The sequence below is a fragment of the Aquila chrysaetos genome, chromosome 24 (genome assembly GCF_900496995.4).
Source record: "Aquila chrysaetos chrysaetos chromosome 24, bAquChr1.4, whole genome shotgun sequence".
Lineage (NCBI taxonomy): Eukaryota > Metazoa > Chordata > Aves > Accipitriformes > Accipitridae > Aquila > Aquila chrysaetos.
In genome coordinates, this window is record NC_044027.1 from 3,989,896 (window position 1) to 4,017,804 (window position 27,909).

Genomic DNA, 27,909 nt, shown 5'->3' on the forward strand with positions numbered 1-27,909 from the left:
TGCACTAAGTCACTTTAGGGAGATGCTCGCCAGCACCTACTCAGGCACGTATAGAGTTAGCCGGTAGCAGTGGACATTGCTTTGCTTGCAGTTTGTGGTGACCTTGGAGTGACCACAGGGACATGCCGTCCTGGCTGTCGCTGCTGCTGGTACTTGCAGGGCTGAACTGATCGCTCCGACCGGCCGAGGATAAAGTTGCGGGGCCGGTCAGTCCCCACCTCTGTCCCTCTTGCTGGGCATCGGGAAACCTCATCAGAAGTGCGTGTGGGAAGCCACTAATCTTCCTTGCAGCTGGATAAGGTTTAACAAAGTCCCGTGATTAAGTCAAAGTGGGAATATGAGGCCAGATTAGGTTAGCCATGACATCCAAATGACCCCTAAATCCTGAAGCGGGGCTATTCAGTCAGGTAAAACAACAGCCCGGAGTATCGGGAATCATGGTCTGTGGCCAAAGGGGAGAGGGAACACCTTGGCCGGGAGAAGCTCGGGTAACACTGCTCTTTCCCAGGATCCAAACTTGTTTCTTAGAAGCTCTTTATCATTGGAGCTCATTATCAGATATATTAATAGCTCTGTCATTTCACCAGAGAAAGGACACAAACTCCTCTGTGCTTTGTGTCAAAATATTGACACAGGCTGAGCGCAGCGAGACGGAGATTAGATAGGCAGGGATAGCAGGGAAGGGCATTTCTCCTACCCTACGAAATGGGGAGGTTTCTGAGAGCTGAAGCTGCTCTGGCAGCAGCGGTGGCAGGAAGGCACAGGCGAAGGCTGACCATGTCCCTGCTGATCTTTGCTCTTCCCTTTGCTCCCTGCAGGATCTGTCCAAGCAAAGGCAGACCCATCGGGATGCGATGGAGGAGGAAGGGGCGCTGGGGGGGTTTCCTGAGCCGCCACAGGCTCAAAGCGCCGGTCCAACGCCGACAGCTCGGGTGGAAGCAGCAAGGCTCTGCTGGGGTCCGGCCCCAGTGTTGGCGGGGACTGGGGAGGCTGCAAGTGCCCTACGGCAAAGGACAGCGGGGCTGCTCCTGCCCGACCCCGGGGACCGGACCCCTGCCTGCTCCCTGCACCCTGGGGTGTGTATGTTGGTCACCCCCCGTGGGGGTCAATTCAGATCCGGAGAAAGATTTTGGTCCCGGCGAAATGGAAGCAGGACCACAGCGTGTGGCGGGTGCTCGAAGCAATACACGTTGAAGCGCATGGTGAAGGTGGAGCTGGCCCAGCGCTGCGTCCCCCAGGCAGAGGGGGCTGAGCAGCCTCGAGCTTTCCGTCCAGCTGGGGCTCCTTTGCTGAGAGCTTTGCACAGAAAACCTCCCATGGCTGTCTCAGATTTTTTCCGTGGGAGATGAGGCCACTAGCCAGCGCAGATGAGGCTTCCAGAGTGATGGGGACGTGGGGACAATCACTGTTCCCCGGCAGTGCATGGCAGAGTTTCTGCAGGCAGTGAGTGCCCCGGCGTCACAGTACAAGGCTGAGCAGCGTCCTCGGGGTAGCAGATGCCAGGATGAGTCCTCAGCGACCTGGCAGGGACTGGCAGGCTGGTAGCACCTTCCCAGGGGAGGAAAGGGTCTCCTGCGACTAAAAATCCCCTGCAAATGAGTGCCAAACTACATGCTCCCCTGGATCTCTCCAGTCTGGGAATGACCAGCATCACTCAAAGCATATGGGAGACATCACCTCTAACGCACCAGATGTGTGACCTGAGCACCCTTGGTGTCACTCCGACACAGATGATAAACTGCAGCAAATCAAAGCAAATCCATCTTTTGGAGATGGTTGAGTGGTTGTGACTGGGCAGGTAAAGGCCAGTTACGTCTTTCAGGGCTACTATAGTGAGCAGTTTCTAGCCCCCATCTCAGCTTCTTTGGGGGGTATTAGCAGAGCTGGAGGGCAGAAGGGGCAGGATGACAAAAGAACAAATGTCTGGAAAGAGACATGGTTTTGGGGGTACGTGCTGGTACCCAGGAGGCTTGGAGCTGGGCTGAAAACCCACCCCTGCTGTTTCCTGCTAGCTGTGTTGAGGGAATTGGATATAACACAGTCTGTAGATTTGGATGGAAGAAATACTGCTGGCCCGTGGCACTTCCTTGGCTGCCTGGATGGGTCAAAAGAGGAACGCCAGCATCACAAATTTCCATTTGCTATAAAGGGTGTGTTTTGCCTTTGTTTTCTGGAAAGGTCAAGCTGGTGCTGAAGGCAAGAGGAAAATACTCTGACTTCTTGATAACAGCATTTTGCTTTTTATCAGATGCCACATATTTGGTCTCGGTATCAGCGGTACTGGCCAATCTGTTAGTGCCCGAACAACTGCGTAAAGAGGCAAAATCAGGGCGGCTGCGGTGATTAAACACACCGCAAGCGTTAGTGTTGGGTGGGTGCAGCAATAGAGCAAAGGGGTGTCGGGAGCAAGGGGCTGTGCACAGCTCCTGCCTATATATACCCTGCCCTGGCCGAGGTAGCGCAGGAACGGCCATGGACTCACCGGCACCCAGAGCCATGAGGTGGCTGGTACTAGCCCTGCTCTGCCTCCAGCTCGGGGAGGGGATAGTGAGGTGAGCCCTGGGGCCGGGATGGGTGCGAGGGTGCAGGGTCTGGCCACAGAGCGGGGCTCGTCCTCAGCACATGGGGGTGCGCGTGTGGATGGGGCCCCCCCCGGCCACTCAGCATCTCTCGGTGCCGTCTCCATCCCGTGCAGGATCCCCCTGAGGAAAAGCAAGTCGGTGGGGGAGTTGATGAGAGAGAAGGGGGTGCCGGAGGGTGTCCTGAAGGGCCTCAAAGGGGACCCCGGTAGGAAATACCAGTTCAGCGATGCCGTGGCTTACGAAACGCTAACAAACTACCTGAACGTAAGTATTAAAGCTTTTCCTTCCTCCTCTGAGCCACCTGGCTCTGGTTTTTGGGGATGCCCTCCTGCTTTCCTGGCAGCCTGCGGGATGCTCTGCAGCGGGCGGCTCGGCTCCCTCCCCGCTCACAGGCGGAGGGGCTGCGCTGGGCATGGGCAGGAGTTTTGCCGTCTTTGTAGCCCGGCTCTGAGGGCTGGGTGATGTTGGGAGACGAAGGCAGGAGGCAGCACGTCTTAACCTGAATTGATTTCCCATCTCAGAAAAAGCAGAGTTTGATGGTTATAGGGCAGATCTACTACTCCTGGCCTTGCTGCTGACTTTCTTACATTGTAGGCAAATTGTTGCCCCTTTCTCTGCTTTAGCTGCCCTGGATGCACTCAAGGACTACCTTACTACTATGACTCCTTAACAGTCTAGGTTTCTCAGCTGGCAGAGGGCAGAGAGCTGAGAACTCTCATTCAAAATACCAGGCAGAAACAGAAATCCACCAATGCTCTCGTTTACAGTCCTTCTACTTTGGCGAGATCAGCATCGGGACCCCTCCGCAAAATTTCCTGGTGATCTTTGACACCGGCTCTGCCAACCTGTGGGTGCCCTCCACCTACTGCCAGGATCCAGCCTGCGGTGAGCATCCCTCGGGGGACACAGCAGTGCTGGGGGGCTGGGGGTCCCCACCTCTCAGCGCTCTCGGACATCCCTTGCATGCTGCGGGCTGGAGCTATGACGGGGAAATCAGGGAGAGCCGATGGGGTTTGGCGTTTGATCTCTGCTCGGTGGCACCGACGGGGCTGATTTTGGATGACCCCTTCCCCGTGAAGCCCTTTGCTGGGGATTTCTGCCCTTGTGGGGACGGGGATGCTGAACCAAGGGCAGGATCTGACCTGGGGGCTGTGACCTTCTCTCTGTGCAGTGAATCATAACAGGTTCAACAGCAGCCAGTCGTCCACATTCTCGGACATCGGTGTGACCTACACCCTCAGATATGGGTTTGGTGACGTGTCGGTGGTGTTGGGGTACGACACCGTGACAGTAAGTGACTTCTGATGTGTTGGTGAGTTGCTGCAATCAGGGAAAGAAGTGATTCCAGTTGTGATCATTCCAATTCAGTTAAAAATTAGAGGGTGGCTGAAAGTACCTTCTTATTTTGGATAGTAGTGCCTGAATCTCCCATGTTGAGTTTATGGTGTGTCAGTATAAATTTACTTGGAGACTGGGATACAAAACCAAACTCAGTTCAAGTCCTCTGGGCTTTTTATCACTGCTTTGGTCTAAGGGATGTCTTTGGCCATAGGTGTTTGCTTTTTATGCTGATGGCTGAGCTTTGTCATTACAGGACGTAAGAAAAGTTCTGTTGTGAGACTTGCACGTGGTGGAAGTGCGATTTTAAACTAATTTAACTGAGGCAAACAGTTTTTGTGGGTATTTTTATGAAATATTAAGGGTGATGGGACAAAGACTATGAGCTAGGCTGCTCCCAACTCCATCTCCCAGCTGTGATGGGGAAGAGCTCAGCACCTCTCAGTGCAGATTTACCTTTGTGAACTTCCTGGCCACCCCTGCCTCTCCCCAGAAACTCCCTGGTGGGATATTGCTGTCAAGGGGGATGTCCAAAACATTGGCATCTCCCAGCATCTTTCCTCTCCCTCTAGATCCAGAACATCATTGTCAGGAACCAGGAGTTCGGCCTGACCCTGGATGAGCCCAGCAGCCCCTTTTACTACCTGGACTTTGATGGGATTTTGGGCATGGCTTACCCGGCCATCGCCATCAGCGGTTACAACACGCTGATCCAGAACATGATGCAGCAGAGCCAGCTCACCGAATCCATCTTCAGCTTCTATTTCTCACGGTGAGACCTTTGACAGCGGGTCTCTCTCTTGCATAGACACAGCCTGGATCCACCCTTTTCTTCAGTCACTCTCCATCCACATGATCTCCCCACGCACCTGTATGCTACACCGCTCTCTACTGAGCAGCCTGCCTGATTTGGGGTTTAATTTTGTGTCTTTCCAGCAACCCGACATATAGTTACGGCGGGGAAGTCATCCTTGGAGGGATTGACCCCCAGCTGTACTCCGGGGAGATTACGTGGGCTCCTGTGGTCGAGGAAGTGTACTGGAAGATCGGTATCGAGGAGTAAGTGCTGCACCGCAGCTCGGAGCGGGTTTTGGAGAGGGGGAGCCTTTTCTGATGCCTTTTTTGCTGCCCTCTCCAGGTTCGCCATCGGGTCGTCAGCCACCGGCTGGTGCAGCCAAGGCTGTCACGGCATTGTGGACACTGGGACGTTCCTGCTGACCATCCCAGGACAATACATGTCAGCCTTCCTGCAGGCGCTGGGTGTGGAGGAGAATGAGGACGGGGTAGGTGGGAAGGATGCCCTGCACACACAAGGGGCTGGTGCCGTGGGACGAGAACACATCTGGGTGGTAATGTGAGCTATGGGGGGCTCCCAGCATCTCTGGAGCAAAGCATCTCACCTGAGACAACACTGCAGTGGTGTATCTCCCCTTGCAGTGGTGTAAAATAAAAATAATTCTTCCAAACATCAGAACCCAAGGTCAGCACAGCCCTGCCGCAGTCAGAGCTGCGCTGACCCTTAGGGAGCATGGCTGTGATTACAGCTGGAGGAAGGATGGTGCCCAGCCCGGGGGTCCTGACCCCTCTGTCCATCTTTGCTTCTTTTGCAGTTCGTCGTCAACTGCAACTACGTCCCGAGCATGCCCAGCCTCTCGTTTGTCATCAGCGGAACCCAGTTAGTGCTGCCTCCCTCGGTCTACGTCTTAAACGTAAGTGTGATTTTACCATTCCCAGCAGGCGTTTGCCATCCTAGGGCAGTTTTGCCCAGGAGAAAGTCAGAGTTTCTTTTCAAGCGCAGAGGCTTCCAGCAGCCTGAGTGCCATATTTCCCAGCACCCAATTTCACGGTGCTTTTGCATGCCTGCATGTGACTGTAAGGAGGGTCTAATCCTGCTCCCAGCCAAAGCAGCCATGAAGGCACGGGCAGCACAAATTCCCCGCGCTACTCACTGGCACTGAAATTTGCTCCTTTTCCCCTGACAGAACAACGGCGTCTGCACCGTCGCAGTCGAGAGCACATACGTGTCGTCTTCCAGCGGCCAGCCGCTCTGGATCCTCGGCAACATCTTCCTTCGGCAGTATTACTCCATCTTTGACATAGCCAACAACAGAGTTGGCTTTGCCCTGTCAGCCTAGGGATGCTGAGCATCACCCGTGGGATAATTTGTCCCTGCAACACCTTATCCTCCCTTGGACCCCTGTGGTGATGAGTAGTATCCAAATCTTCTGTAGTAAATAAAGGGCTGCAAATCTAACTGCCTCGTGTCTCATCTGGCTGCGGCTGAGCAGAATCTGGCTCAGCTCTTCCTGATAAAACAACAGAATCTGAGTTCATGGTCAAGGTTTCCAGGCACTGCATGGGCTTTCAGATGTGCACGGAGCCTTTGAATTTGCAGGAATGACAAATTTGGGGTCACCTTTTTGATTGGGACCTGGATCCCTGCTGGGGCTGGCTGGGAAACCGGGATGACCAGGAGAAATTCAGGCTGCACCGTGTGCTCAGCTGTGGCTCAGGGACCCCAGGGCTGAGCTGGTGTGGTTGCTGGAGGCTTCAGAAACCAGTTTCAAGCAGGATGTGCAGAAACAAGGAGCTGTGTGTGAACAGCTCTCGGTTCATTAGGTTTGGGGGAATTGCCCACACGTATTTGCAAATAAATTAGGGATTAAAAAGTGTCATGCAAGGACACTCAGGCTGAGGAAAATGCCCTGCTTTTGTTCTCGAGGGGTAAATCTCTTCATTGCTGCAGCCTCAAAGGATGGGCGATGAAAAGGAAGGAGGTGGCGTGCCTGGGACACGGATGCGACCACAGCTTGGGGTGTCTGGACCCCCTCAAGAGGAGCTGCTGGATGCAGCGTCAGACAGATCGGGCCAGCGCCGGGTGCCCAGACCGGACCCAAGAGGCTGGTCCTCAAGGTCCAGCACGAGGCAATGCACGGGAGATGCAGCGCTGAAGGGCCCACCGCCCGTTGTCTGACACCCGTCTCCCAGTCAGATGACAGTCACCCCGCTGGGGCATGTGACTGCCCGTTAAATCTGCTGTTTCCAGCCAAATCTGCCATGGCGGGTCCCGCAGAGCGGGGAGTTCCCAGCCACGGAGAGAGAAATGCCATCCTGCTGCCAGGGGCGGCCCGGTGGCAGGGTCCCACCGTGCCCTGGGGACTCGGGGTGCAGCGGGGTTTGCTGCCTCCGGCTGGGCAGGGTCCCCAGCGCTCCGTCCCGCTGCCGCCCCCAATCCCCGGAGAGTTCATCTCCCACGAAAAGCTCCACGCTCCCCACCCAGTTTGCCGTGGCAGCTGCCAGACCCCGAGGGTCCCGTCTGGAGGGGGCCAAGCATCCCCGTTCCTCGAGCCGGCACACGCTGCTAATGCTCCCCCACCACCCTGCACGTCTCCAGGTCGCTGCTAACCCTCCGCGGCCGCAACAAGCCTCTGACACCCGTGCAAGGGACTGCGTGATCCCTCTGCAAGGAGTGGCAAAGCCCTGGTGCAAGGAGCTGCACGATCCTGGTGGAAGGAGCTGTATGACCCTGGCACAGGGAACCGCATGACCCCGGTGCAAGGAGCTGCACGACTCGGGTGTGAGGGGCTCCATGACCCCAGTGCAAGGGGCTCCGAAATCCCCGTGCAAGGCGCTGCACAACCCGGGTGCAAGGAGCTGCACAATGGCTGTGCAAGGGGCTGCACAACCCGGGTGCAAGGGGCTGCACAACCGCAGTGCAAGGCACTGCATGACCCCAGTGCAAGGCACTTCATGACTCGGGTGTGAGGGGCTCCATGACCCCAGTGCAAGGGGCTGCACAACGCCTGTGCGAGGGGCTCCGAAACCCTGGTGCAAGGCGCTGCACGACCCCGCTGCAAGCGGCTGCACAATGCCTGTGCAGGGCGGTGCATGACACCAGTGCAAGGGGCTGCACAACCCCGATGCAAGGAGCTGCGCAATGCCTGTGCAGGGCAGTGCACAACTCCAGTGCAAGGGGCTGCATGACCCCAGTGCAAGGGGCTGCACAATGCCTGTGCAGGGCGGTGCACGACCCCGGTGCAAGGGGCTGCACAACGGCTGTGCAAGGCGCTGCACGACCCCAGTGCAAGGGGCTGCACAACCCCAATGCAAGGAGCTGCACAATGCCTGTGCAGGGCAGTGCATGACGCCAGTGCAAGGGGCTGCACAACGGCTGTGCAAGGCGCTGCACGACCCCGGTGCAAGGCGCTGCACGACCCGGGCCCAGCCCTGCCTTCACCCCCGCCCCGGCACCCCCCCTCTTGGCCCGCTCCGGGGGAGGAAATCACCTAACCCACACTTCTGCCGTGGCCGAGGCGGGGGACTACAAGTCCCGGCAGGCGCGGGGAGCCCTGCCCCGCTCCGGACTACAGCTCCCGGCGTGCCGCGGAGCGGAGCGGGCCGGGCCGAGCCGCGCCGAGCCGGGCCGGGCGGGCGGGCAGTGCTGCCCTCCCTCGGCGCGGGAGCAGCGGGGCCGAGCCGGGCCGAGTGGAGCCGAACCGGGCCGAGTGGCGCCGAACCGAGCCGAGCCGGGCCGAACCGAGCCGAGCGGAGCCGAAGCCGAGCCGAGCGGAGCCGAACCGAGCCGAGCGCAGCCGAACCGAGCCACTTTGTTTCCTTCGGCGTTCGCCTCCGCTCCGCAGCCGCCGGGTGAGTGCAGCGGGGCGGGGGGGGCAGCCGTGCAGCGGGGGCCCCCTCGGGTCGGAGCCCGGCTTTTGGGGGTGTTGGGGTGGGTGTTGGGTGCCCCCCCCCCCCGCTCCTGCCCCAATCCCGGGGCGCTTTGAACTCGCAGCCGCGGGGTTGTTTCTATTTTTTTTTTTTCCTCCTCTTTTGCTGTAAATAATAACGAGTCTCCCCGCGCCCCCCCCCCCCCCCCCCCGCCGCCCCCGGGAGCGGCCCCCGCTTACAGGAGGCTCCAGCCGGGGCTATGGCTGCTCCCGGCGCTGCCGGGCTTGAGGCGCAGGCTTGGGGTCGTGGGGGGGTCCTTAGGGGTGCCCCCCCCCGAAAGGCCGGGGGTCCCAGGGGCTGCGAGCCCTCCGGCAACCGGAGGGGATTTGCCCGGGTCGCCTTTACCGGCGTAACACCCCCCCCCCCCCGCCCCGTTTATCCCCCACGTGGGGAAACTGAGGCACGGATGCTCCGGCCCTCGGTGCTGACACCCGCAGCGCTGGGTTTGCTCGGGGGTTTTCGTGCACCCCCCCCCCCCCCCGGGACAGGGTGCAAATCCCTCCCGGCCTGGGGGGCAGGAGAATGGGTGTCCCCCCTAAGTCCCCCCCCCACGAGCTGGCTGCCCCCCAGCCCTGCTGTTTTGGGGGTCTGCAAAAGGCAGGGGAAGAGTTGGGGTATCCCATGGCATACAGCTTTTAGGGGATCACCAAGATGACCCCCCCCCACCCCCGCAGCCTGCAATTTGCTCTTCTGGAGCAGCAGGAGTTTGGCGGGGGCGTAGGAGGGGGCTGCGCTTAACCTACGGCCACCGATTAATTATATTCATGAATTAATTGCGAAGCAGGAAGGATTACGACAGCCCTCATACCCATGTCCTCTAAAGCTGCAGTGAGTCAGATGATGGGGAAATTTCCTTAAAAAAAAGAAAAAGAGAGAAAATATGGTGGTTATTGTTGTGCTGTTCTAAGATAAATAAATAAGCCCATGCAGGTCCGGGGACAAGCAGGGCCTGTTTCCAGGAATCGCAGCGCTTCTGCGCGTTCCCGGCCCTTGGGGCGTGGGGGGAGTTAGTGATTTTTTTTTTTATATAACAGCAGAGTGTGGAGCAGACAGCGAAGGTGTGGAGTTTAGGGGATTTTTTTTTTTTTCTTCCCCCCCCCCCTTCCCTTTAGTTTCCCCTGCCATGTTTGCTTGGCTTCATGCACGGCTGCTCCTGCGTCCGGAGGAGGGAGCGGGGCTGGTTTTTCCCTGCTGCGGGTGCCGGTGGCAGCTGAGCCTGCGCTTACCTGCTGCCGGGGAATCCGGCAGGGATAACCGTGCCGGAACCAACGGGCCTTTGGGAATTGGGCTGCTGAAGTTGAGAAACCACCAGAATTAGGGTCTAGGGGTGGGTGCCGATGGCCGCGGTGGGCGACTGCGAGTGGCACGTGCTGGGGAGGAAAGCCGGCCGTGTTTTCCGAGGGATGCCGGGTTTGCCTCCCGAGGGATGCTGGCTTTGCCTCCTGCCCTTATCAGTAGGAAACCGCTCCGGGGTGGGGCTGGCTACAACTCCAGCATCCGGGTGTTTGGGGATGGAGGTTGTGATTCCAGCCAGGTCTTTATTTCTTTTTCCACGCTCCAACGGCGCCGAGTTTACGGCACGTGTGTTCCTGGTTCCCCCCCTGCCCTGCCCCACTGCCTTTTGCCGTGACGAGGTTTCCCCGTTTGCTGGTTTTCGGTGGTGCTGTGGGGAAAGGGAAGAGCCCTGCGTGCGTGAGCGACAAAGTGATGAATCATCGGAGCAGGGGGGACATTTTCAGGGCTGAGGGTGGGGTGGCCGTGGAGCCCGAGCAGCACAGCCCTGCGGGGAAAGAAACAGCCACTGCAGAGAAATGGGGTTGGGGAGGCCATGCCGGGGGTGCCCCCCCCCCAAAAGCACGTGTACTGGGGGTAGAAACACCCTTCTGGGTCGCCGTGGCTTTCCCCGTGTCGTGGGGTGCTGTGGGGGGGTGCTGGGGTCTTGATGTTGTGATGGCACGGCGGGGGATCTCAGCCCTGGATCGTCATTTCTCCCTCTTTTCCTGGGGGGTTGCAGATGGATGGTGGGGAGGGACGGAGCTTTCCAGGCACGGCACATCCCCATCACCTCTGGGCTCTGTCCCTGGGGGCACCTGGAGTTTGTGGTTTGGTTTTTTGGGGGGGGGGGGGGGGGGGGGCGGGGAGACACACCTCCAGCTGCACCCACCAAAAAGGAGCCATTTCGTAACTGCCCTGCACGGGGTTATCCCGCTCCCCGGGCAAAGAGGAACCGGGCCGAGGGGAAGCGACTCGCCAGGGTTGAAGGAGCACAGCGGTGTCCCCGGCGTGGGCGCTGCAGCCCGGCAGTGGCACCGTGCCGCTGGCACGTCCCCGGGGCAGCATCGTGGCATGCCGTGGCCGCAGCCCGTGCCGGTGTTGACCCGTGGCAGCTGTTTTCATGACGGCTTCCCCGACCCTCTGTTTGCTGAGGGGAGATTTACAGGGCTCTCCGCAGCCGCAGGAGCCAGCGCTGGGTGTTTTACAGCCCTGTAAAAGAGCAGAGAGCGTTCGGAGGTGCGACGTGTGCCCGCCACCGCGTCGTGCCGTGCCGGCTCCAGCCTCCTGGGCATCCCGCGGTGGCCTTTCTGTGGTGGCATCACCCCGTCGAGCCCAAGGGAAGCAGCAGCTCGGGCTTTGCCGAGCCGCGGTGCGGTCCCGGTGCGGAGGTGGCCGGGGCACGTCCCCCCCGCAGCCGGCGATTCCCGGGGTGAGCCGCGGTTGTTGTCACCCTCACGGCCGAAGCAGGGGAATGCACTGGTGGTGTAACGCTTGAAGGGACGAAAAGGATGATCTCTTCGTGAACGCACAGGAAATACGTGCTCATCTTTTTTTTTTTTTTTTTTTTCCCCCCCACTGGTATGTCCAGAAAGAGCCCCGATGATTCCCCTTGATTCATTGCAAGGTTGTGCCCCACCGCAGGGTTGGTGCCTGGTACTTGGGTTTCGGTCAGAGCAGCTTTTCCTTAAGGATTTGCATGCATGTAGGGTCCCACGACCCGGTCAGCCCAGGGATGCAGGAGGGCGAGCTCTGCACTCCAGGATGAGCTCTGGTTCCTGCTCCTCGCCTTCCAGCGAGACCCACGAGCTGGCTGGAGGTGAAGGCGATGCATTGCTGAGAAAACCGGGAACGATGGGTGTGATCCCGGCACTGATGCTGGCCCCGGTCCTGTCCAACTGATGCTGACAGCCGCCTTTGAAGAAGCCATCCCTTCTCCAAAAATCTTCCCCCTCACCTTCTGCTGAACGAACAGGCAGTGGAGCAAAGCTATAAATATTAAATTACAAAAAGAAAAGAAAGAGTAAAGAAACCACACCGTTTCCCTGTGGGCAGAGGAAGAGCGCAAGAGGGCCGAGACGTGAGCGATGGAGGCGAGCAGGGCTGCACGGTGCCTGCCTGGAAGAACCTCACCAGAAGCAGCTTGGCATGTCGTGGTGGTGGGGGATCTGGCCTGGGAGGATGGTGTGGGGCCGGATCCTGGCTGCCGGGAGCTTGTGTCGTGCTGTAGGTCTGTAGGATGGAGACGGAGCTCGGCAGCCCCCCGGGAAATGCCCTGGAGGCACGGCGGGCGGTCTGGGAGGCATTTTGGGGAGGTGGGTGCTATGGGGCATGGGGACGAGTACCGCGGTGCGGCCCAGGCGATTTGCAGCGGGCGGTGGGTGGGTTTGCCTGGATGGGGTCGCCTGGGGAGGGTTCAGGGTCTTTCAGTGGCACATCCCGCCCCAGCCCCACGGTCCCTCCAGTCTTTGCAAAGAGGCTGTACCATCTTATTTTTAAAAAGTCTTCTAAGAATTGCTCCCGGGGTTTTGTCACCCTTCCTACGAGTGCGTTCAACTCTGAACAAACTCCCCACGCCCTGCTGTCTGCTTAAATCCCCTCCTTTAGTTAAATCAGTGCAACTTTCTTTCCGGATAAACCTGAAACGCCCAGGCAGCATCCTTCCCTGCTAGTTACATCCCTCTTTTTCCTTCCCATACGTGCACACTATTAACGAAAGTGATTTACTTCTTGTATAAACAGTTGTGAAGCCAAAGGTTTCCCATCACCCTGCCCTGGCTGAGCCCCTTCCCCTCCGCCCGGCACAGTGTTATGCGGGGACTCTGCTTCGGTTGTAAATTCTCCTTTCAGCGTGCAGCGTTTGAGTTTGTACAGCTGCTGCCGTACCGCCCGGTTGCTGAAATTACCAGGGCCGAGGGGGCACCCAACCTGGGCACCTTCAGACCCCCCACTGCCACGCTGGGAGCAAGCGGAGGGGCAGTGGGTGCTCCCCAGTGCAGGGTCCGGTCTGGGACACCTTGGTGGCTACGGCTGGCAATGAGTTTGAGGATGGGCAGGGGAGTTTTTGGAGCCTTAGGGACAAGCGAGAGCAGCAGGTCTGGCTTTTGCCCAGCCTGTTTCCTCGAGATTTTGGGGGAATCACATGGGATGGGGAATTTTTAGGAGGAAATAAGGGGGCTGCAGCCGCGTTGGGCTGGCAGAGCAGGGTTTGCAGCCGCCTGGCACGCAGGGAGCATTTCCCCGCTCCCGGCTTGCGAACCCCCCGGGAGGAGCGGAGGTTGGGTGCCAGCGGGCTCGACGCTGGCTGCAGCTCTCGCCTTATCTGCAGCAGGGTGGGTGCCATGCTCAGCCCCGGCCCCGCCACCGCTCCTCGGGGACCGCTCCAGGCTCGGGGCAGGCGAAGATCTCGCCTGGAGAAAGCCCAGCCTGGTGGGGGGGGGGTGAAAAAAAAACCCTCTGGGCTCCAAGACGGTCAAACCGGCGTAACTCGTGCCGGGGAGGCGGCAGCACCCGTAGCGAGGACCCGACCCGGTTGCAGCGGCACGGTGCCAGGGCAGGGGCTGGATTGGCAGCGGGGGCTCCCGAGAGACGAGTTTGACCTTCACGGAGCAGGAAAGTGCCAGGCTGAGCCGGGGGGAAAGGAGAAACCTCTCCTCTGCGGGTAAGCGGCGATGGCTGGGTGCTCCCCCGGGCGTGATGGGTGCTGCTGGGGCCGGGATGGCAGCGGGGAGGGCCCTGGGGCTGTTTGGGAGGACAAGTCACAGGCTGTCCCCAACTTGTTTATTCCTGGGGCCGGGGAACAGCTGTGGCTCCCGTGGATGGGGCGGCCACGGCGCTGGGGCTGCCGGCAGCGGTACGGTTACATGAAATCTGCCTTCTGAGAAGCCTCCTGGCCGGGCGCTGGGGGCTGGACGCGGCGTATTTATAAATATTACCTCCTTCCAGTAGCACGGGGCCGCGGTGGGAGGGAGGGAGGAAGGAGGAATGGGGGCGGCGCTGGGAACGCCACCAGCACCGGTGGGGGGGCACGGGGTGGGTGCTGTCACCTTGCGCCTTCTGCTCGTGGCAGGTGGCACCGTGGACTCGGGGCGCGTGGAGCTCAAGGGCTGGTTTTGCTGAGCGTCCCCACTTTCCGGGGCGTTCTCTAGGATTTCGGGACACGCGGTGCCTCTAAATCCCGGCGCCATGGTACGTTGCATCTGCCCTGCTGGAACCAAGCTGGGGGCCAGGGATGATGCTGTCCTGCCAGTTCCCCTTATTGCTCATTCATGCAGTTATTTTAAAAAAAAAACAAACAACCAACACCCAAGTTGCCTGGAGTCAGCCCGCGGTGGAGCAGGACGGGGTTTGTTCTTTGGCCGTGGGTTGCACGCAGGGCCCCCCGCTCCCGGCGCTCTCCCGCGCGCTTGGGAGCGCGCGACCTTCGCCGAGGTGAGCGGGACGCGGTGCGGCCGCGCGTCCTTCCTCGCCAGCGCGGCCGAGGCCCCTCCAAGGTCACCCCGCTCCTCTCCTCGCCTCGTCGCTGAAAGGCGGACACGATACGGGGCTGATTAATCACTCAGCCCGGGGTGGTGCCGGGCTGCAGCGTGTCCTCGGCCCCTCCGCTGCTGTTGGCTCATCCTCGCCCGAGGAACGTCCTTCTGCCCGTTAACACTTTTATTTTTAATTGCCGCTGCCGGGCGGGGGGTGGGAGGGGAGGGCAGGAACTTGTTGGCTCGGGCTGTTTGCGCTCGCGGGCTGTGAATTCCCCGGATGGTCAGTCGGACAGTGATGTTTCAATCAGGGCTCCCGCATCGTGCCAACCACCCAAAAAACCCAGGGCTTTTGCTCTGGTTTGGAGCGGCCGTAGAAGCAGGATGTGGCCCCTCTGTGGTGGGGTCCCAGGGGTCCCCCTGCCTCCCCCAGCCCGGCTCCGGGGAATGCCCCTGGACCTGGCCCGCGGGTGCCAGCCTCCACCTGCCGTGCCCGGCTGGGGTGATGGCACGCATGCCGTCCCCCAGCTGTGCCGTGCCGGGCAGAGGGGGCTTTTTGGGGTGAAGGAGAGGCTTTTTGGGGTGAAGGAGAGGCATCGGAGCTAGGCTGCGTATTATTAACCCCACAACGGCTGCCACGCGCAGGTGGGCTCTCATGGATATACCTTGGCACCACCGGCACCAGGGGGCATTTTTATGGACCCCATTTATTCTGCCCTGGGGGTGACACTGTGACAAGGGACACTCAGCCCTGGCTTTTGATTCCCAGGGATTGATGCTTTTTCCTCCACTGGGTCCCTGTTACCTCCCTGGTGAGTCAAGCTTACCTGGGCAGTTTGGGGACCACTTTAGCCAGGGTCCTGCTGCCTTACAAGACTTGGCGTTAATGTTTTTACTGTGCTGGATACCTGGGTCGCTTCCAGGAGCGGTATTTAACGCATGGAAGGCAAAACATTTGGCCTCTGACCCAAGTGCCTGTTAACAACGCCGCTGTCCACGTTTCTGAGATGCCGGGGCTAAAAACAGTCCCGGTGACTCAGTCTCTCATTGGCGTTGTCAACTGACCCTGGCTTTTATTTGCCAAGTCCCTCCGCCTTCTCCTTCTCCCTTTCAGGGCTGCGTGCTCGCCGCACGGGGAAGGCGGCTCTGGACGGGGCTGGGGTGGCTCTGGCCGTCCACCTGCCTGACCCATCTCCTGCCTGACCCATCTCCTGCCTGACCCATCTCCTGCCTGACCCAACTCCTGCCTGCTGGGTGGGTGGTTGGGAGGGCACTGTTACTCTCTGGGGTTGGAAACGGGGCCATTTCCCTGCCTCTCCCACCACCCCATCCTCATCCCAGAGGGCTGTAGGCTGGATGGGACCTCTGGAGTCTCTTGGTCCAGCCCCAAGCATGGCCAACGTTGGCGTTAGATCAGGGTCTCCAAGGATGGAGGTTGCCCTGTGGCTAGGGTTTGGCTAGGTGAGAAATCCCTTCCTAATACCCCGGGTTGGACGCTGTCCCGCTGCCCCTTTCTGGGGCTGCCGACCACAGCGCCGTGCGCTCCTCTGCATGAAGATGAAGGACGCCAGCCTTCTTCCCACCGGGTGCCGGCGTTACCCGACCCCTGGCACCATGGGTACGCTGGCACGGCATAAATCACCCCTGTGGTGGCCTTGCCAAGTCAGGGTGAGTGCCCCAAAGGAGATGCCGCGCGGCCGGTCCTAGCCGCACAGGAGCGGATGGGTGCCAGCTGCGTTGCTTGGGGTGGGGGGGGACGACATGGCAGTGGCTTGCCGGCCTGACCTGGGGGAGCTTCCACAGCGGGGGGGGGGGTGGGTAGGGGACCTTGATCTGCTCAGGGTGCTCGGGGACGTGCCGCGGTGTCCTCATGGGACGGTGGTACAGCCAGCACAGGGACGTGATGCAAAGCAGCTTTGCATAACGGGGATGTGGGGGGGGGGTCCCCGGCACCGTGCTAGCTGTGTGGGGCGTCACACAGGCGTCCTTGTCATCTTCTGGCTTTGCCATTGCCATCCTGGCTGGTGCTGGCCAGCACTGGTGTTGCCGTCCTGGTGGGGACCGGCTGTGGGTGCCGGAGGGACCCCGCGTACTGCCCAGCAGCGTGCGGGGCCGAATCCGGCTGCATAATGCTGGTGCTTATTCTGCATTCGCTCCGGGCACACGGAGGGTGAGGGATCCCTGCGTACCATCCTCTGGAGTGACAAGGGATGGCTTTTGCCCCTCTGTGTATTTGCAGGCAGGGATGTCACTGCAGGCAGCACTGCAGCTCCCGAGGGGATGCGATGGGGCAGACCCAGCCTCGGCTCCAGCACCCCGGAGAGCCCGGTGGTGGTGGCTGCATCTGTTTTTGCCACGCTTTTTCTCAGCTCGATTGCTAACTCCTGTGTTGCAGTGAGAAAAACAAGCAGGTTTGGAGGTTTTTTGCAACTTCCCCCCCCCCCCGCCCTCCGCAACCCATGTGGCTGCTGCTGCCTTAAAAGCAGGGTCCTGAAAATGAGGAAACACGGGGCTGGCCCCGGCGAGGACCACGGAGGAGCTGCGACCCGCTGGCCCTGGCACCCAGAGGCCCCCCCGGTGCCGCCATCCCACCCCCAGGTAACCCCTGCCCCATCGTCCCCCTTCCCCACACGGCGGGGTGGCAGCGGAGCCCGTCCCTGGGCTGCGGGCACCCGTGGGGTGGCTTTGCGGGTGCCCGGCGGGGGGTGGTAGCTCGGTGCCGTCGGAAATCTCAGTCCGGAGCAAACACCGCCGGGCTCCCGGCTGCCTGCACCCAGCCAGCCGCTGCCTGCCCCGAAACGGCGGTGGGTGCTCGGTCCTGCCCGGGCTGGGGTGCGCCGGGCTCCCTCGCTCGCCGTCCCCGCGTCTCTCCTCCCCAACCCCCCGGCATTTGAAAATGAAAAACGAGGAAGGAAGGCTCGGCGGGCGCTTGCTGTCGGTAGCAAGAAGCAGAGAGCTGTTTTCACTTCTTTCTTCTCCCTTTCCTTTTCGCTGCCCTCTTGGTTGTCAATGAAGCGGCCCAGAGCGGCGGGTGGGTGGGCAGCGTGGCCCCCAACCCAGCTCCCCTCCTTCCCTGGGGGTCCCCGCTCCTGGCTGAAGCTGCCGATTGATTTTTCCGCTCATAAACGGCCACAATCGACCAGGAAATAAACACACGCGAGGGAGCGGGGCTGGGCCGGCGGCTCCTCGGTGCAATGAGTTTGGGGGTTCTCAGCTCCGTCTTCGGGGCTGAGTGGGGCATCGCCCCCCCTCTTCTCTCTTCGGCTTTCGAGGGAGTGGGCAGGAGATGCGCTGCACTTGCTCTATATGTGTTTGTGTGCCCATATGGTGCAGGCAGGACAGGCAGCGTGGATGCCGCTTCCCCACGGGCTGCCCAGGGAGGGTAACGCGATCCCGCTGTATTTCGCAAGGGCTAAATCTGGAAAGTGCCTTACGGCAGCTTTTATTTCTAACCCACACCTGGGCGCAGCGATGCGCTTGGGCAGGAGGCGGCGGGGTGCTGCGTGGGCGCGGGGACGGCGGTGCGGCTCCGGGTGTTTTGTCCCTTTGGGGTGGCACTGGGTGCCCCACGCCGGCTCTCCGCAGCGGTTCACGCGTTGCGGAGCGGCACCCGATGTCACTCCAGAAAGTACCGGCGGTTGCTGAGCAGCCGACCCCGCGCCACCGGCTGTCGCTTTATAAACTGCATCGGCAGCCTGGGTTGCAGTGATGCTGGGCTCCCGTGGGGACGGGGGACAGCTCAGGGCCACGCAAAGTCCTGCGGGGGACAAGGCAGCTCTGGGTGGCACTGGGGATCCTCTGGCTGGAGCCACCCCCGAGTGCCGCCCCGGCGTGGGGGGAGCGTGTTGGTCTCTTGATGAAATAACACCCCCAGAGGAAAAGCAAGAAAGGTCCAGAAATAACCGTGTCGCTAAATAGCAGCAGAGATATTTTGAAGGGAGATTAATTCCCTGGCTCCGGCCCTGCGCGTTGTCCCAGCGGTGGGTCTGGTGTGCGGTGGTGGAGTGTGGCTGGTGCCTGGACAGCCCGCAGGCGCTGATGGAGCCCACCGGTCTCCAGCACCTGGGGAGGTTTTCACTCGAAATGCTGCTCTGGCTTTAGGATGCAATCCTGCAACGGAGTGGGATTAGCTTTTTCCCCCACCCCAAGGAAGTAGGGGCAGGGTCGTAGGGTTTTCGGAGCAGAGGTAGAGTTTCCTTTGGGAAATCGGTCCCTTTTCCCTGCATTCCTCGGTTGACCCTGGGCTGGTGCTTTGGGCTCCCCCCCCGGACCTGGGGGCTGCAGCCGGGGTCAGGATCAGCCCAGCTCCGTGCCTTCTCCCGCCGATGGTTGGCAATGGGCAGCACACCCTGTGCTATGGGCAGGGGGGTCGAGGGCCCACCTGGGTACCGGCTGCTCCAGGCATGGAAAAGCCTCCCTGCGTCCCCCACTGCCGCTGGTCCCCGCTCTCCGGAGAGGAAAGGTGGAGTCGGGATGTGGAGAGCTGCTGGGGGCCGTCCACCCTTCCCCTGCTCCCTCCTACCTTCCTTGCCTTCAGCCCCTCTTCTCCCTCTCCATCCACTTCCCATTGCCCCGTCGACCCCCCCGGACCCCCCGATGCCTTCCTCCCTCCCCTCGTCTGCTCGTCCCTCTCCGTGACCGATGGGGACGTTGGCCCAGCAGGTGCCCTGGCAGCACCCACCAGGAAACCCAATGCCTGGACATGCCTTGGCCGGCCGTGCTGCCCGCTCGGAGCCAGGCAAGCTGCTGCCCGTCCACCGGGATGGACCCTTGCCGGGGTCCCCTCCGGGTGGGGACCAAGCTGGAGCTGCCCCTGGCGCGGGGACGGCTCCGGCTCAGCGGGAAAGCCGCTGGGTGTGCTTTTTCCAGGATGCTAACATCTTTCGCCTTCTCAGGAATAACAGGCATCCCGGATGGAGCTGCCATCCCGCGTGCTTTATTTCTGCTCCCCTGGACCAACGGATGGCGGGACGTGTCCCCGGGTGGGACGTGTCCCCCGGGGTGGGGTGCCTGCACCGTGATGCCGGCCGGGTCCCCATCCTTTCCCACTGCCGGCTGCCTCCCTCCCGCCTGCCACTCTCCCCGCCGGGCTGACTCAGAGTGAAAGCAGAAGCTGCTCAACGTTTCGGGGGGCGGGGGGGAAGCCAAGCAGAACCAAGCAGGTTATTTTAAACCTGACCTAATTTCCCCCCTCTCCTTATCGGGCCCGGCTCTGGCAACCCTTCCCCACCCTCACCCTCAGCAGCTCCCCTTCTTGGGAGCTTCCCAGCGGAGAGGGCAGCGCTTTCGACTCCCCCCATCCCCGTTTCCTATAAGGGAGCAGCGGGGGGGTCCTGCAGCCAGGCAGGGCGGTGGGACCCGGGCCAGTGGGGGTGAGTGGGTGCCGTGGGTGGCTATGCTTTGGCACACTTCACATGACACCCTCCTGTCCCCCCGTACCGGCTGCCCTTCCTGAGAAAAGCCTGGACCCTCCCAGCTCCGCAGCGGGGCAGCTCCGTCCTCACCCTTGACACCGAGTTTCCCCAGTGCTGGAGGTGCCGGCTGCTCGGGCTTCCTCCTCCTCCTCCTCCTCCTCCCCGTCCCGTCCCCCCACCCTGCGCCCATGGAACCGGGGTCCCCGTGCAGCCACCCGCGGGGTACGCTCAGCCCTGCTGCTGCTCACGGTGCTTTGTAGGGCCACGGGTAGCTGCTTGCTTGCAAACACGGGGACTGACCGCAAAGTTTCCCATGCACGGCTTGAAATCCCTTTCCTGCTCTCCCCAGTTCTGGACCCCCCCCCCCCCCCGAAAATGGCCATCTTGCGTGGCCCCTGCGCCTCTCGCCCTCCCTGCCCTGGCCGTGCCCCGGCTGTGCGGCGTGAGCCGGGTTTGCAAAGCACGATCGGTCCCTCCACGCTGCGATGGCTCATCCCGTCTCCTCGTGGCTCTTGGAGGCTTTTCTTCTCACCCTGCCCTTAATGTTTGGAGTTATTACATCTGCCGTGTGCATCCGCTGTGGTTTATCCCCCGTCAGCCTTGTTTTATCCGCTGCGGGCTGTCCCCGGCATCGCTGGGTCCTTTTCCAGGGCTCTGCTGTTGCTCGTCTCAAACATTCCCCTGTGCCCTCCTCTAAGGCCGTTTGCGACAGCCGTCTTGACGAAGCTTCAATTGATAACTGTCCCAGGCTCTTCTTCTCCCATCCCCCTTCAGATGGGCCACCATGTCTAATTAATTACCTTTCTCTTGCTGTTCAATAGCTGGCTCTTGATCCATGTAATCGTATTTCTGTCCATGCTGGCTTGATTTAATTTCCCCCTTAGGATATCGCGTGGCACTGCGTATCAGATGCCTCACCGAAACCCCGGTGTGTTGTGTCCGCCGTGGCCCCTTTGTCTGCAATTACGCATTGTATTTAACTAGCAAAACCCTCCAGATTTGTCAGGTTACGCTGCCGCAGAGCAAACCCCGGCTGTTTGGCTCCTGCCCGTTCCCCTGGCAGCGGTTGCTTTGGGTCCCGTGCTCCGCTTTCCCTCCCACCCTGCGGATGCTGTGGTCCAGACCCCCATCCCGCCCGGCATCTCCCGCATCCCCATCCCGACGCCGTGTGGGAAACCAGCCCCGTGGAGACCCGTCGTCGTGTCCCGGAGAGCCCTGGGTATGGCAGCTCCCTTCACCCCGGCATCCTCTTCCCCCCCTCCGCGGGCCGCCGTCCCCTTTGTACGGGGGAACAAGGGCTGGTCTGTGCGGTGCGGGGGCCTCGCACGCCTCCCCCCCCGGCCTCCGCGCTCGCGTGCCGGCCCCGCACAGAAGCCGCGTTGTTCGCCCCGTGCCAGAGCTGAGGTTTCGGGGCAGCGGGGCTGAGGGTTAAAGCTTGCCTCCGGCTCCTGGCACCCGCCGGCCTTTTCTTCCTGCTCTTCCCTTGCTTTCTCTTTCCCTTTCGCTCCACTCCCGGGTTCTGGTTTTTCCTGGCCCTTCTGGCTTTGCTCCGGTGTTTTGGAAGTTGGTGGCTCAAAGCACGCTCCAGCTGAACCCGGCGGTACGTGAGTCCACACTCGCCGGGTGCGGGGTCCCGGCTGCTCCCTGCTTTCCCCATGTCCCCCCCCCCACCAGGGGTGGCCCAGCCGTCCCCAGGGAGAGCGGTGGCATGACGGGGAGCTGCGGCAGGAGGGCAGACCCGTCCGTCTGGCGTTGGGTCGATTGTCCTGGCTTAGTCACTGGCTGGTACGGGTGCTCCGGGCTGTCTGCTCCCTCCCCGTGCCTCAGTTTCCCTGCTGCAGAAGAGGTTGATGCTGATGTGCCGTGTCCCCCTCTCAGGCTCAGCTCCGTGCTCAGCGGGCGCCCGCGTCCCACCCCCCTGGTGCGCCATGGCGTCCCGCATCGGCCTGCGGATGGAGCTGATGAAGCAGCAAGCGCAGCAGGAGGCCGAGAGGGAACGCGTGCAGCAGCAGATGATGATGAACTACATGCAGCAGCAGCGGATGCCGGTGGCCTCCACCCCGGCCATCAACACCCCCGTCCACTACCAGTCCCCGCCGCCTGTGCCCGGAGAGGTCCTCAAGGTACGGTGCTGGGGGGTGTCCCCCTTGCCCCGGGGCCGAGGTGATGTGGGAGACCCCTGATGGTTTGTCTCCTTGCAGGTTCAGTCCTACCTGGAGAACCCCACCACGTACCACCTCCAGAAGTCACGGGACAAGAAGGTTCAGGCTTATCTCTCTGAAACCTACGGGAACAAGTTTGCTGCCCACGTCAGCCCCGTCAGCCACTCGCCCAAGCCACCCCCCGCCGCGTCCCCCGGCGTCCGACCCACCCACGTCGTGTCCTCCTCGGCGGGCAACAGCGCGCCCAACAGCCCCATGGCCATGCTCAACATCGGCTCCAACCCCGAGCGGGAGGTGAGGAGGTGCCACCACGCTGCTGGGGGAGGCGAAGGTGCCGGAAAGGGCAGAGAAGCCCATTGGCACCTTACGCCTTTCCCTTTCAGTTCGATGAGGTCATCGATGACATCATGCGCCTGGATGACGTTTTGGGCTATATGAACCCCGAAGTCCACATGCCCAACACAGTAAGTCTCTGATGCGCGTTAGGAAAAGACCAGACCCTGGGCTGCGGGAGGGAGAGTGGCCCGGGGCTGTCCCGCACCCCGATGCTTGCTGGGGATGGAGGTGGCACAGAGGGGACCTGTCCTTCTGCCACATCCCTGCAGCGATGCCCGGGTGCCAGCCAAACCCAGCCTCGTCCCTGGGACGGGTGTCCCTGGGGACCTGGGGCTGCGGGAAGGGAGGCAGCGAGATCATCCTTTTGCAACGGCGAGAGCCAGTTCTTCTTCAGCTTCTTCTCTTTAATGATAGTTGGGAACCCTCATAAAAAGCCAGAGAGACAGGAGAGGGGCACGGGGAGGGACCAAGCGTCCACTGCAGCGCAGGGGGATGTTAGTGCTGGGAGAGGTTTCCCAGCCAGAAACTTCCTCGGAGCAGCGCCGTCTCCCGGGTCAGATCCGTACGGCAGCATGTGCCTCCCAGTGGGATTCATCCTGCCGAGCCCTTCTCGGATGTGATTCATCTGCCCTATTTTAGATGTTGGCCGTGGGAGGGGATCAGCTGTGCCCTTTGAAGTCCTGTTTTCTTTGCTACTCTGATTATAGCTGTTTTAAGGGCCCAGGAAGACAATTACACCTGCCTGGGCTACGCACTCGCATCCCAGAGGCCAAGCAGCCGGGCTTGAACCCCAGTCCCGCAGCCCCGGATGGAGCTAACCCGCCTGTCCCTCTGGTTTTCAGCTGCCGATGTCCAGCAGTCACATGAATGTCTATAGCGGGGACCCCCAGGTGACGGCCTCTCTCGTAGGTGTCACCAGCAGCTCCTGCCCCGCCGACCTCACCCAGAAGAGAGAGCTGACAGGTACGTCCCCAGCCCCAGAGCTGGCGGGGTGACGGCGAGTGCCAAAACTGGCCGGGGCTGCCCTGTCCCCGTGGGTGCGGAGGGCGGCTCTGGGGGGTGCTGGGATGCTCCGACACCAGCCCGGGATGCTCGTGGGGCGAGATGCAGCCTTGTCCCCTCCGGGTGACGTTGTGGGTCTTGGTTACAGATGCTGAGAGCCGAGCCCTGGCAAAAGAGCGCCAGAAGAAAGACAATCACAACCTGAGTGAGTTCGGTGCTGGCTGCCCGTGAGTGGCATGGCTTTCCCTCTCCCACCCCTGCAGCCCTTTCCCCATCACTCTTCATCCTCGTTCCCCCTCCGTCTGACTTGGGTTCCCCTTCGAGCCCACCTCACCCTCAGGAAACACCCCCACAGCCCCCTGCCATGGCTCCCTCTTTCCCGGCTCTGCAAAATGTCTGCAGTGCGGGAGACACCCTGTTGTCCTTCTCGTTAGCACTGGGGGAAGGTCAGACCTGCCGGGGCGATGGATGGGTGCAAGGTGCCAAAGGGTCGGCCCCAGAGGTTTCTCATCCTGAGCCCCCCAACTCCGGAGGGTCTGGTTGGGGCACGACAGTGGCTCCCAGCCCCACGAGCTGGGAGCAGCAGCGTGGCCGGTGGGGGCTGTGGGACATTGAGCCTCTCCTGCTCCTGACACCTCCTCACCGCCATCCCTCTCTTCTCGCCCTGCAGTCGAGAGACGGCGAAGGTTTAACATCAACGACCGCATCAAAGAGTTGGGGATGCTGATCCCCAAAGCCAACGACCTGTACGTATCAGTGGTTTCTGCGGGGCTGGGATAACTGTGGGTCTCGTGGGCTTGCTCGACCCTCGGCCCCGGGGCAGGCGATACTTGCAGAGGGGCTTTTTGGTGGAGCAGGGGTGAGGGGACACCTTGCTGGGATGGAGGTGGCAATCTCTTTTTCCATCCTGCACCGCAGGGACGTGCGCTGGAACAAAGGGACAATCCTGAAGGCATCTGTGGACTACATCAAGAGGATGCAGAAGGACTTGCAGAGGTCACGAGACCTGGAGAATCACTCACGGCGTCTGGAGATGACGAATAAGCAGCTGCTGCTCCGCATCCAGGTGAGCTTCCCTGCGCTCTTCCCTCCCTCCGCTCTGCTCCAGCCCCATGAGCGGCTCACTCCTGCCCCGCCAAAGGGATGGGCAGGGGCTCTCCTCCCTCTTACGGCTGTCAAGTCACCAGGAACAAAGTCTTCAGACAAACCAGACGTCTGAGGCTCAGGTCACCGCAGCGAGTGTTGTTCAGCTTTGCATGGGTCACCATTTTCCATCCTTCACCTCTTCCACGGGCTCCTTCCCTGTGAGCTTCTCGGTCCCCCTGTCCCTGCCACCTCCGCGAATGCCCACGTGCCGCGTCCCCATGCGCGACGTCCCCGCCAAAAGACCTCCTGTGCTCTGTTGGCAGGAGCTGGAGATGCAGGCGCGCGTCCACGGGCTGCCCACCTCCTCGCCCTCGGGCGTCAACGTGGCCGAGCTGGCTCAGCAGGCGGTCAAGCAAGAAGCCGGTGGGGACGAGGGGACGCTGGAGCCGCTGCTGCCACCCCCGGACCCTGAATCGCAGCTGCAGCCGGCGCTGCCTCCACCACCCCAGTCTCCCTACCACCAGCTGGACTTTACCCACAGCCTGAGCTTCGACGATGGCTCCCGGGGCTTCCCGGACAGCCTGGAGCCCGGCCACAGTGCTTCCTTCCCATCCCTATCCAAGAAGGAGCTGGACTTGATGTTGATGCAGGACACCATGCTGCCCCTGGCCTCCGACCCCTTGTTCTCGGCCATGTCCCCGGAGGCCTCCAAGGCCAGCAGTCGCCGGAGCAGCTTCAGCATGGAGGATGCAGACATGCTGTGACGAGGAGCTGCTCCGACGCTGGGGGGGAGGACTGGACCTTCGAGTTTGGTTAGTGAAGTTACAGGGCACTCTTCTCGCAGGAGGAGCCCGTCCTGCCGCGCACTTGAATCTACGTAGGAGTACCTTTTCTCTATGCAACGGGGGTCTTGGATCAAGGCTCGCCGGGTACCGCCGTGTCTTTTGCAAGCTTTTTTTTGCCAGGAGCTGGAGCGGACCTTCTTGACTTGCCGTGGCGTTGGCCTGACTGCAGATTCCCCAGCCCGGGAGCGTGATCTCGGCTGCTTTGCCTTTCAGCGAAACCCTCCCGGACCGAACCCCTTCCCCAGGGTGCTGGCTCAGAGCCGGAGCGGGCAGGAGCCTTTGCGTCCCTGGCAGGAGAGGGACAATGCTCAGAGCTTTTCGTCTGGCTCGCTGCCTCCTTGCCATCTCGCTCCGGGAGCCCGCGTCCCCAGCAGTGGCCTCTGAGCCCCGCGGGTGCTTCACGGTGCCACGTCCTTCACGGTTCCTCCTTCCTCGGAGCACCCGCTGCCTCTCCGGGTCGCAGGGCCGGAGGGAGAAGAGGTGTTAATTGGAGCACGTTAATTCACAGGGCACGGGGGGATGTCGTCCGAGTGAGCTGGGTCTGAGGCTAGGAATTTGGGTTGATGTTGAAGGCTTCCAAAACAGCTGGGATCGGGTGTTTGATGCTCAGTCAACCCCCTGCTGTGACCCCTACCTTGTGGGGGGACACCCCCTCGGGGTTTGGCAGCACCCACCACCCCGAAACCTCGCTGGCCTCTGGACAAAGGGCTGCATGGTGCTGGGTGACCTTCAGCCTCCCTCGAGACATCCCCGCAGAGGTGCCTCTGCTTCGTAACACCAAGCCCTGGCTCTTTGGGTGGAAGGACAAAGGGTTTTTACACTTTTTTGGGGGGGGATACTTGTTGACAGCCCATGTCCTGACCCACATCTGGGCACGGAGGTCCGGGCTGTGGCCGGGGACCAGGGAGTGGTTCGTACCGGTTGCCAAACCTGAGCTGCTGCTCTCCGCCTTTGGCTCGTGGGGTTTATTTCTCTTCCCAGTGTCACCAGCTCATTCCCTAGCCAGGATGGCTCGGTGATGGGGACCTGCTTTGGGCTCTGCGTCATCTTCTGTCTCCTCAGCCCGGCCGGTGGCGGGGAGGGAGCTGAGCAGGGGAGAGAGAAGCTGTTCACAGGGAAAATACCGCATGACTTTTTTCAGGGAGAGGGAGGGAAGGCTGGGGAGAGGAGACCCCTTTGCAATCCTGCCCTATAGCACAGCATCACCCCCCCGGGCTGTGGGAGCCGTGGCTGGGAGCCCATGCAGGGATGGGGGTCACTGGGTGCACCCCGTCCTGGACCAAGGATGGGGGATGTCGTGGAGTTGGGACCGCGAGGGGAAAGCCCAGCCAAGGAGGGACAAACTTGCTCCTTTGTGGCTGGATTTGGGATTGCGAGGTGGGGGACAGCCCCGGTGCCCCCCTGGAGAGGTGCCTGTCGGACGTGAGGGTGTGGGGAAGTGCAGAAGGTGGGGAGGAGAGGGGGAAAAGAAGAAGGAGGACGTGTCGGAGGTGTCCTGGAGCGCTGGGGCAGAGCAGGGTCTGGCCGCTGCCCTGCGGGGGTGCAGGGAAGGGAGCGGAGGGGACGTCGGGGCGCTGGGCGAGGGGCTCCGGGCTGTGTGCTGGTGGGTTTGGGGCTGTTTCACCCTGCGTGTTCACGGGAGGCCTTGGCATCCTTCGTGCGCTGCCGTTAGTGCCTGTAAAGAGAATAATCCCCCCTGGCAGGGCAGTGGCACCCCGTACGCTGTGCCGAGTACCTATAGACGTGGGTGATCTGTGGACACCAGAGGGTCTGCGCGGGCGCTTCAGGGCGGGCGTGCGAAATCCCTGGTCGCTTGGGATTATCGTGGCTGTCGGGTGGTTCTGCTGGGCTCTCGCTGGTGGTACACGGCACGTGTGGGGCTGGCTGGGGCGTGCGACCGCTCTGCGCCCTGCTCGGGGCGCAGAACCGTCTGCTGCTCAACACGAGACGCGGCGTCTCCCCTGGCCATGAGTAAACAGTTGTGGATTATTATTATTTTTTTTAATCTTTTGGAGTTTTTGTTTGTTTTATTTTTCTTTTCTTTTTTTAATGCACTGTGCTCTGATTAAAAAATTTTACTACTGTTTTATAAATAAATGTATAAAAGAATGAACTGGAATGGAAGAAGAATCATTAAAATATATTTATTTACAACACCCCGGAGCATTGCGGCGTGGGCTGTTTCTTCTTGTCACGGAGGAGGGAGGGTCGTGGAGCTCGAAGCACCCGAAGCCGCTTTCCCCCAGTGACGCCACGGCCGTGCGTGAAGCTCAGGCTGCAGTAGCATCCCCGTCTTGCAGGGGAGCTGCCCTGGATTTGGGGGGCTGCTTGGGGGCTAGGGGTTTTTTTGCAGGAAAGCGTGGCTTGGTTAGAAGGGGGAAGCACTGCTGTTCCTCTCATTCAGCCAGTCCCGGGGTGGTTTGGGGTTTTTGGGGTCCCTCTGGAGCTTTGGGGAGGTCCACAGCTCCTGGTGCTGAGCACAGCTGGGACTTGTGAGGTGCTGACCCGTCTGCTGATTGCTTAATTGGAACCAGCCTTGGCCCCTTAATTAATAATAGTCACAAGGCCCCGGAGAGCAGAGCTGGAAGGAGTTGTGTCTCTGGGGCTGAGCACGGGGGCAGGTTTGCGGCGGCCATCCTGGTCTGCGCTGGGTGAGAGCGATGGTGGAGCCGTCC

The 27,909-nt window shown here is 61.0% G+C and overlaps 2 protein-coding genes and 1 long non-coding RNA gene across 8 annotated transcripts; 2 read left to right on the forward strand and 1 right to left on the reverse strand.

Annotated features, from left to right (window-relative positions):
* The first annotated feature begins 2,466 nt into the window (after positions 1 to 2,466).
* LOC115335173 (pepsin B-like) lies at positions 2,467 to 6,124 on the forward strand. The gene is made up of 9 exons (XM_030000502.2): positions 2,467 to 2,552; positions 2,696 to 2,846; positions 3,350 to 3,467; positions 3,754 to 3,872; positions 4,493 to 4,692; positions 4,857 to 4,979; positions 5,059 to 5,203; positions 5,531 to 5,629; positions 5,903 to 6,124. The coding sequence occupies exons 1-9, from the start codon at positions 2,473 to 2,475 to the stop codon at positions 6,053 to 6,055; spliced, it is 1,188 nt and encodes a 395-aa protein (XP_029856362.1). The 5' UTR covers positions 2,467 to 2,472; the 3' UTR covers positions 6,056 to 6,124.
* A 2,192-nt stretch (positions 6,125 to 8,316) lies between these two features.
* On the forward strand, positions 8,317 to 27,397 carry TFEB (transcription factor EB). Of its 6 annotated transcripts, XM_030000656.2 has the most exons (10): positions 8,386 to 8,430; positions 8,512 to 8,567; positions 21,682 to 21,926; positions 22,005 to 22,259; positions 22,349 to 22,429; positions 23,144 to 23,264; positions 23,452 to 23,508; positions 23,974 to 24,049; positions 24,222 to 24,369; positions 24,713 to 27,397. In XM_030000656.2, exons 3-10 carry the CDS (start codon positions 21,732 to 21,734, stop codon positions 25,151 to 25,153), a joined length of 1,374 nt encoding a protein of 457 aa, XP_029856516.1. In that variant the 5' UTR covers positions 8,386 to 8,430; positions 8,512 to 8,567; positions 21,682 to 21,731; the 3' UTR covers positions 25,154 to 27,397. The 6 variants fall into 6 exon arrangements, with proteins under 6 accessions (XP_029856511.1, XP_029856516.1, XP_029856513.1 ...); XM_030000651.2 differs by having other exon boundaries at positions 8,317 to 8,567; XM_030000653.2 differs by lacking the exons at positions 8,386 to 8,430; positions 8,512 to 8,567 and adding an exon at positions 13,278 to 13,578.
* Positions 9,436 to 9,987, reverse strand: LOC115335251. Its single transcript, XR_003921401.1, has 2 exons — positions 9,872 to 9,987; positions 9,436 to 9,498 (listed from the first exon to the last, which is right to left on the reverse strand). It is a non-coding gene; the product is annotated as an uncharacterized LOC115335251 (long non-coding RNA).
* Positions 27,398 to 27,909: the final 512 nt, after the last annotated feature.